This window comes from Pyxicephalus adspersus, chromosome 1 (genome assembly GCF_032062135.1).
Source record: "Pyxicephalus adspersus chromosome 1, UCB_Pads_2.0, whole genome shotgun sequence".
In the NCBI taxonomy this organism is placed as follows: Eukaryota; Metazoa; Chordata; class Amphibia; order Anura; family Pyxicephalidae; genus Pyxicephalus; species Pyxicephalus adspersus.
Window position 1 is genome coordinate 3,542,049 of NC_092858.1, and position 9,458 is coordinate 3,551,506.

Here is a 9,458-nt window from a genome sequence, read left to right on the forward strand (position 1 = left end):
TTTATTAAAGATAAAATATAAAAAAACCAGTTAGTTTGCTGTGGGTGGTGAGGAATCAGCTGTAGTTAAGGCTGTAGTGGAGTACAGGGCTGGTTAGATGTTCTTCATCTGCTTGTACAGTTAATAAAGTTTCATCATTGAAATGACCTGGATCGGAGGATAGGGACTCCGCTGTTCCATTATTCTTCATGTTAGTACCCCTGAGCTGGTGGTTACAACTCTTCCACTACAGCCGACATATTTTATTGATGTTTCATTCAGATCCAATTGAATATATCAATTGAAAAGAATATATCTGTAAAGGAAGAAAAAAAAACAATTGGGTAGAAAACATCAGGGAAGATTCATGTGATCCTCATGAGTTTGATTGCTATGAGTGACATCAGTGTACATATCATGATTACATTTCCTGTGAAAGGGGTCGTTTATCATTTTATAAACCATTATGGTCCTCACCTGTTTGTTTTGGTAAAATCACTTACAGTGGTGGAGAGCCTCGTGATGGTAGAGGCGATGCCAGATGGTGATGGAGAGCTGGCGGCTGATGGTCTTATGATGTAACTGGAGGGTTGGTGTCCGGTGTTTTTAGTTTTTGATGTTAAAGCTGGGGCTGTTTTAACAATCAGAAACAAAAGTAAAGAAATGTGTTAGAGTTCTGTATTCCTGTACAGCTTACATATTACATTTCTGTGATGATGGTCTAACATCACTTTATAAAGCATTATTATGGTCCTTACCTGGTTGTTTGGGTAAAATCACCTAGTGGTGGAGAGCCTCGTGATGGTAGAGGTAATGCTGGATGGTGATGCCAGATGGTAATGGAGAGCTGGTGGGTGATGGTCTTAAATTGGTATAGGAGAGCTGGTGTCTGATGTTCCTTGGAGTGGTTGGGAGCTCCATGATGACAAAGAAGATGGTAGAGGACAGCATTCTGATTTCATGCACTCTATGGGGCAGCTCTATCGTGATGGTAGAGCTGCTTCCCCTAGGTTCATTTCCTCATCTATGAATGAAAACATGTTAAAGATCATCTGTTCCACAGATGTTTCGGAGGCAGGTCTTCTTCTAAACACATGAAATTTCTTGCATCCATTGTTTGATGTTCTTCATGCTGTGGAGAGAAGACAAAAGTGTTAGAATGTAAAGAAACGGTGGCCCATTGATCTACAATACATCATGCAGCGGATATTACCAAGCAGAAAACTTTGGTTTTTTTGTGGTCAAAACAAGCATTTCACTTAATTTAAGAACAGAGTGGGTCTAAAAATTGTTGATGTTTTAAAATTCTTTTAAACATTCTGGCCAATACAGAATAATAAAAATGAACACAAATACAGCCCCTAGATTGTGTGATAACCCACAGATCACTAGATCAACAATGAAATGCTTCCATTCCACTCAACAACACGTGTTAAATTGAGAGGTAAAAAGCTTCACCATGTAAAGTATCCCCCATGTAACCTCCCCCAATGTCCTCACCCTTCTCCCTGCTCACTTACCTTCTTCATTTTGTATGGGGCTACTGTTGTCCTCTCTTCTACATCTGTCCAGTTCACTCGGGGGAGAAACCGATGCCTTCCGAGGTTGCTGGTGTCTCTTTCTCTTGTGCCGGGATGTTTTCGCAGAAGCTGTAACAGAGAACAGAATATAAAAGGAAGGTTAGTTGTAGAAGCACAAATTATTTGCAAGGTGTTTTTAATTTGTAAGTCACAATTGGAAATTTCATCTTCCTCATTGCTGCTGTACATATCTACACTGTGAATGCCTGATGTAATCTATAATGTATTGAATCGAATTCTCTACACAAACCAGGTATTATCCATGTTAGATATTGTGATTATTATCTAAGTGATCCCCTTCCTCCCTGGGGAACACCAGATTGTTTATCTCTATAGTATGGCCTTCTTACACATGTGGTTATTGATGTTTATGTGTCTGGCTGATTCTAACCCCCAGTCTGGGTCTCTAATGTTTTCCAGTCTGGTAACCTATTCCCTTGTAATTCTCTATTCCATTATCTGAATCTCTGGATATACTTACCCTCGATATGAAGTCTTGAAGTTCACGTGACATGGAACGTCGATAACGCACTGTGCTGTAACATATTGCATCAACTGTTGCAGCTGCGTCTCCGTCTCTGCTCAAAAACGGATATTGAGCTGTTGCCATTAAATATAGCAAGACTCCAAATGAAAAATAGTCTGCCACTGCGTTGTAAGGAATATCGGCACAAACCTGTAAAGAAATTAGATAAAGGTTAGATGACATTGATAAAAATGAGTTAGGAGAGGAATAGAACATCAATGGAAGGATAGCGAGTTGTGTGTGGAAATTACTTACCTCGGGGGCTATAAAAGAAAGTGATCCAGTGCAACCCGTAATCCTGGTGGATCCGAAAACATTAAGTGCTGCCAGGCCGAAATCTGAGATCTTAATGTTCCCAGCACTGTCCAGAAGGATGTTTTCTGGCTTGATGTCTCTGTGAATAGAAGGAGGAGGACAGAAAGATGCATTGGTTAGATAGTTATGGAATACTTGGGTGTTCAGGCAAGAAAATGTTCAATATAAAAATAATAATAAGCACTATCAGGAATTGGTCCTTACCTATGCACGATCCCTTTGATGTGTAGGTACTGCATGCCAAACAGAATCTCTGCGGCGTAGAATCTAAAGGAGAACAAATATGACATGTGTTAGCTTTGCTGACTAATTACATAAATAATAGGCAACACTGCACCAGAGATATATTCTAAAGTATATTCTAAACCCCTATCAGGACATCTGATGATTTCACCTGGGTTAAATCACAACACGTCAGGTTATGGATTTTACTCAGATCAATTACATCAAACAATGCTGCCATCTGACTTTTGATGTGAGGGTGCCTGCAGCCATGGCAGTCACATACCTCAGGGGCCAAAAAAACACACTGAACTGCTAGTTCTGCAACCAATCTGCTGATATCAGAGTCCTCTCTTTATGTACAATAACTAAGAGTCCCTATATCCTATGTGCAGAACTGCACATAGGATATACAATGAAAGCAGAAAGTATATGATAATGGACACTTACCTCTGTCTGGAAGGTGCCATAGAGATTGGTGGTAAAGGGACTATTTCTTGTTCCCTTACACAAAGAGCAATATGCCTAGAGGGCAATATATGTGATAGAACCCATAGGGATAACTCAGCACTTACCTTGCCAAAACTCCCTTCTCCAATTATCCTGTGTACTTCAAAGGAGTCCAGACTCAGTCTGGTCCGATTAATTTTCTCTTCAATGAAGCCGGGTAGAGAGGTTGGCTCAAGCTCATTGGCACTGCATGATGGGGCCGCTGGAAGTGGTTTTCTCTCCTTGTTGTTCAGGGAGAACGACTGGTCGGATGTCTCCTTCTTTTTGGAGCAGGAATGTGGAGTCGGTGAAGGTGACTCAATCCTTCTGCTGCCAATTGATGTTACACCATTTTCTCCTAGAAATTAAAAAGAGAAGAGTGTTAGTATATGGTAGATCCTGATATGTGTGAGATTCTGACAGTGCCCTCATCAAATAGTTTAGGTTAGTAAATTACTTACCCGTTGGAGCTGCTCTCCTCTTTTTGAAAAATCCATGAATCCTGCGTGCAACTGCCCTTATACCACGCACGAATGCCCGACCCCTTGGGGTGGCAGTGATGGTAGGCTGTGCAGTGGCTTCCTATATATATATATATATATATATATATATATATATATATATATATATATATATATATATATACATACATACATACATACACACACACACACACACACACACACACACACACACACACACACACACACACACACACACATATATATCTATAAGAAGCAAATTAGAACGTGTGTGTGCTTGTGACTTTTGTGGGAAAATCAAGTCCGATGGCTAAGCCGAGGCTTTGCGCGCGGACAAGTCGCAAGATTTACCCGGATGCGGCTCCTCCAATCAGGCATTGTAAGCCTTTAGATAGGCGCCTATGTAGAGGAGCTGAACTCAGTTAACTCTAGCCCAACAGGAAAGAAATAAGTCATTTTAAAACATGCTTTTTTCTTAGCGCATATAGATGTTTTAAACATTTGAACAGCACAAACATTTTTTTTTTTAGGGCTAAGGGTGATATGTGTGCCATTAGAAAGAATGATTTTTTAGGGGAACAGTGACTTTTAATGCAAGCTCCTCAGTGTAAAACTGCTAACTGCTGGGGATGCGCGGCTCCAGCAGGGAGCTAATTTAGTAGGCGAATTGCGTGACGGCTTCCGATTTTGGAACGCGAATACGAATGTGCGACCGAGCCTCTGATTTTGCCTAGTGAATAAGGGCCAAAAACTCAATTTGATGTTTTTTTATTAAAGATAAACAATCAGTGAGTTTGCTGTTGGTGGTGAGGAATCAGCTGGAGTTAAGGCTGTAGTGGAGTACAGGGCTGGTAAGATGTTCTTTATCTGCTTGTACAGTTACTAAAGTTTCATCATTGAAATTAGTTGGATTTGAGCATAGGGACTGCGCTGTTCCATTATTCTTCATGTTAGTATCTCTGAGCTGGTGGTTACAACTCTTCCACTAGAGCCGAACATATTTTATTGATGTTTCACTCAGATCCGATTCTTGTAGAAAAGGAAGAAAAAAAACAATTGGTTAGATAACATCAGGGAAGAGTCATGTGATCCTCATGTGTTTGATTGCTATGAGTGACATCAGTGTATATATCATGATTACATTTCCTGTGAAAGAGGTCTTATATCATTTTATAAACCATTATGGTCCTTACCTGGTTGTTTTGGTAAAATCACTTATAGTGGTGGAGAGCCTCGTGATGGTAGATTCAATGGTAGATGGTGATGGAGAGCTGGGGGCTGATGTTTTTAGGTTGGTATAGGAGAGCTGGTGTCTGATGTTCTTTGCTTTGGAGTGGTTGGGAGCTTTATGATGACAAAGATGATGGCAGATGGTAGAGGACAGCATTCTGATGTCATGCACTCTCTGGGGCAGCTCTATTGTGATGGTAGGGCTTCTGCCCCTAGGTTCAGTTCCTCATCCATAAATGAAAATATGTTAAAGATCATCTGTTCCTCAGATGCTATCAGAGGCAGGTCTTCTTCTGAACCCATGAAATCATTAGCATCCATTGTTTGATGTTCTACAATGCTGTGGAGAGAAGACAAAAGTGTTAGAATGTAAAGAAAAAGTACGGTGGCCCATTGAACTACAATACATCATGCAGTGGATATTATCAAGCAGAAAACTTATAGTGAACAAGCATTTCACTATATTAAAGAACAGAGTGGGTCTGAAAATTGTTGTTGAAAATTCTTGGAAGGATATCAATCAATCAAACAATGGAAGGATAGCGAGTTGTGTTTAGAAATTACCTACTTCAGGGGTCATAAAAGGAAGTGATCCAGCACGACCCGTAATCCTGGTGGATCCGAAAACGTTAAGTGCTGCCAGGCCAAAATCTTGGATCTTAATGTGCCCAGCACTGTCCAGAAGGATGTTTTCTGGCTTGATGTCTCTGAGAATAGAAGGAGCAGACAGAAAGATGCATTGGTTAGACAGTTATGGGATACTGGGGTGTTCAGGGACAAAAATGGTCAATATAAATAATAATATTAAGGCGCTATCAGTGTTTAAAGGAATTGGTCCTTATCTATGCACGATCCCTTTGATGTGTAGGAACTGCAGGTCATACAGAATCTCTGCAGCGTGGAATCTAGGAGAACAAATATGACGTGTTAGCTTTGCAGACTAATTACATCTAATAAATATTAGGCGACACTGCACTAGAGATATATTCTTAACTCCTATCAGGACATCCTGATGATTTCACCTGGGTTAAATCACAACACGTCAGGTTATAGATTTTACTCAGATCAAATATATCAAACAATGCTGCCATCTGACTATGGATGTGAGGGTGCCTGCAGCCATGACAGTCACATACCTCAGGGGCCAAAAAATGCACTGACCTGCTAGTTATTATTATTATTAAACAGTATTTATATAGCGCTAGCTAGTTCTACAACCAATCTGCTGATATCAGAGTCCTCCCTTTATGTAAAATAAGAGTCCCTATTTCCAAATAATTTTACACATGTTTATGTTCTAATCCACTAGCAGCAGATGTATAGGTGTATGGGGGAACTAGACATTGGTTGCAAGGGCCCGACCATATTACTGACTGTCCCCAACTTCTCAGAACTCCTCTTCGAAGTCCTCTTCGAATGGAGCAACCCTCTTTATTAGTTGCATTAGATCCCCTCCAGGCATGTATTCCATGACGAAGAATAGATGTTGCTGTGTAAAAATAAAAGAAAAAGAGTTATCGGGTTAGTTATACAAACACGGCATCACCACTTATATGACATGCAGGTGAGGAGTCACAAGAGCCAGCTGATGACCAATGATGTCACCTTTGCTCTGACTCCAGAACTGCACATAGGATATACAATGAAAGCAGAAAGTATATGATAATGGACACTTACCTCTGTCTGGAAGGTGCCATATAGATTAGTAGGAAAGGGACTGTTTCTCGTGATTTGCAGCACATGGCGCTCTGTAAGCGCACCGACGGGATCTCTACGTTTCTTCACCATCTTCATGGCCAGTTCCTTGTCACTGGCGGGATGGGATACCCCTGAATTGTCTAGTGTCAGGAGCTAAAAAAGTTGGTTGCAGTATCTGTAAGTGTGGAGAGGTTATTCTCCTAAGGATAGTCTCACACTGATTATTCTTCCCCGCTGCAAACTGAAGGAAAGAAAAGGGGACTCTGTTTTTTTTTTTCCTCCACTAGGCCATCAAGCCAACACAATGACATGAGCAGCCTGCGTGCATATCAGTGTTATGTTGTTAGGTCAATGCACATCCCCTCCCCACCCATATCTTACAATATGAGGACTTGGAAGAGGAAACTTACCCTCTTCAGTTCCTGTTTCCAGCCTGGTATCTATGATTGTCAGTTTAGTAGTTTAGTACAACTACTCTGCTTTTTGACTTGGACTTTTGGAAATCCAGCTTCACCATATTCAAGCTTTGCTGCCCTCACTCAGTTCCTATGCCAGGCTTCTTATCAGATTTGAATGTCTTTGCCAGTGCAGCAGATACGGCTGCCATGTGATCTCTAAGTTGTGTGCAGGCCTTATCTCCCTAAAAGAGGGTTATACTCCAACTTATAGAACGTATGTAAAGGGTAAGGGGATCTAGGTTTTACATTTTCATAGAAGCGGATCCTTCCGTTCCATCAACCCAGCCACATGTCCTCCATAAGAAAGATTTATCTAGAGCTGAGCATTAAGATCTTCACTTGCTAGTACAGAGTCCCTGGAAATTGCATGCAATTCAAATACCTGGGAAGTCTCGGATCACTGCTGGCGATGCGGTGAAAGTCTGGGTTTTTTTTCTGCAGGTATTTTGGGAGTGACCAAGGAATATAGACTTTTGGGAAAAGGTCCAGCTTGTAGCTCAAAGATTTACAGATAGGTGTAGTCTCCCATCTTCTTCCTTTTTGCTTGTATTACTGTGATTTGGGTTTAAAATTGTCCATCACCATCTAGATGCAACAATGGCAATGTTGGATTGATCTTTTTCTACTGATATGTAAGCCTCCCACACATACTATTTATATTGTGTTTTTTATTAATGTATTGTGTTATATCGATTTAAATTTCCTCAATAAACTTTAAAAGGTGGTATGTCCTAGTGCTTGGTGGGATAGAATAGGTAGACTTGCAGCTCATATACTTTCCTGAGTCCTTATGTCTCTGCACAGCACAGTTGTTTAAACCCCCTAGCGGTAATCCCGAATGCGACTCGGGGTGGCTTTTACATGCAAAAAGCGGTAATCACGAGTCACACTCGGAGCAACTTTAGAAGCCCCCCTTACCTTTGCCCCGCAAATCGGATCGGATGGTCCCTCTGTTATGCTGGGGCGCCGGTCCGTCGGGGGGCGTGGCCGGGCCCTTAGATGTGGTGTTTGCATTTGTTTTTATTGTAGTCTTATTTTTTTTTATATTTTCAGCTGCTGATCTTGTCAGAGACACACTTTATGTACTAGGATGACCATCTCTGATATTTGGGATGGCACAGGGGGAAAGAAGGCCTTTGCTTTTCTAAAATCTTACACTACAAGTTTGAGTTCCCCCCTGAACTTCTAATAGTACCCAGTGGTGGATAAACAAAAGTTTCAGAAGAAAATGGGATTTTCTTACAGGGAGTGAGATAGTGAATACTCAGCATCTTCATCTTCATCTTAAGCGTCAATTGAGCTCACCTCCTTACAGACCGACTTCTTTTGAATCCTTCTTGCCCTATGAGAAATGGCCTGATATAAATCAATGGGAGGCTGAATTTGGGCTTCACATAAGAATTAGTGGATGGGCAAAGAAATGGCCTAAAATTTATCAAAGATCTTTATAAATACTTCCCTAATCAAAGCAAATTACCAAACAATGTTACGCTGGAACATGTAGAACTTGTATTAACAAGTTCTGGAGCAGAATCTATAACCTGGTTTGCTCAGTTACCCACATAAACAAATCCAAATCTCCCAAACGCTTTATTCAGTAAGCTTGATTTACTAAAACTAAATATCATCATCTCCTAATTCAGTATATACATCATGCAGCTCAAATTACTATTGCCATTTTATGCAAGTCAGCACTGTTGCAAGGCAGCGCTGTTCTATGTATTCTTAAATAGAGTTCCACTATCTAAGAATACAGGGCACTACAGGAGATGAATGGGGTCCCCATTTATTGTGATCGTGAACGATCCTTTCCAACGACAAAAATTGCACGTGTGTATGCGGCTTAAGCATACCTTTAATTTTCCTACACAGGACCAGTTTAAAAAACATTCAAGAACATTTCCCTTCATAAATTTGAATAAGAATGTAGAAACCTTTGTTACCTGTGTATTGTCTGAAATCTATGACAGTTTATCGTCATTACATTGATGATTTTGGCAAGGATCTATCACTCTTTCACGTGATTTTGAATTATGAATGTACACAATGTCCCTGATTTATGAAAGCTCTCCAAGGTTTGAGAGGATACGCTTTCATCAGTGAGGCTGGGTGATCCAGCACACCTGGAATGGATCTGGTCCAGGATTCAAAACGTCTGCTACCAAATAGTAAATGATTTTTGGAGAGTTTTCATAAATCAAGCCCAATGAGTTCTGTTGATAAATCTGACATTTTCTAAAACATTCCCCGGTGGAAATCAATTACTGCCATTAAAACACAAAGACCCGTGGTACCTTACCCCGGCTAGATTAGCAAAGATGTTTCCATCAGCAGCTCCTCAGTGTTTTCGAGGCTGTGATATCAGAGGTTCCATGCTACATATTTGGTGGTCATGTCCGATTGCGAGAAGGTTTTGGGACGAAGTGTTTAAGTTGATATCCAAAATTTTAAATCAAGAGATTTGCAGCACAGTGGAGGC

The 9,458-nt window shown here is 40.7% G+C and overlaps 1 protein-coding gene across 1 annotated transcript in view; it reads right to left on the bottom strand.

Annotated features, from left to right (window-relative positions):
• Window positions 1-622: 622 nt before the first annotated feature.
• LOC140323618 (protein kinase C delta type-like) overlaps window positions 623-9,458 on the bottom strand; it is a 95,350-nt gene continuing 86,514 nt past the window's right edge. The window contains exons 4-8 of the mRNA XM_072400846.1: window positions 2,605-2,667; window positions 2,341-2,479; window positions 2,041-2,235; window positions 1,500-1,628; window positions 623-1,111 (exon numbers count right to left, since the gene is read on the bottom strand). Coding sequence (XP_072256947.1) covers window positions 1,028-1,111; window positions 1,500-1,628; window positions 2,041-2,235; window positions 2,341-2,479; window positions 2,605-2,667 — 610 coding nt within the window. The 3' untranslated portion in view covers window positions 623-1,027. The remainder of the gene's footprint in view (window positions 1,112-1,499; window positions 1,629-2,040; window positions 2,236-2,340; window positions 2,480-2,604; window positions 2,668-9,458) is intronic.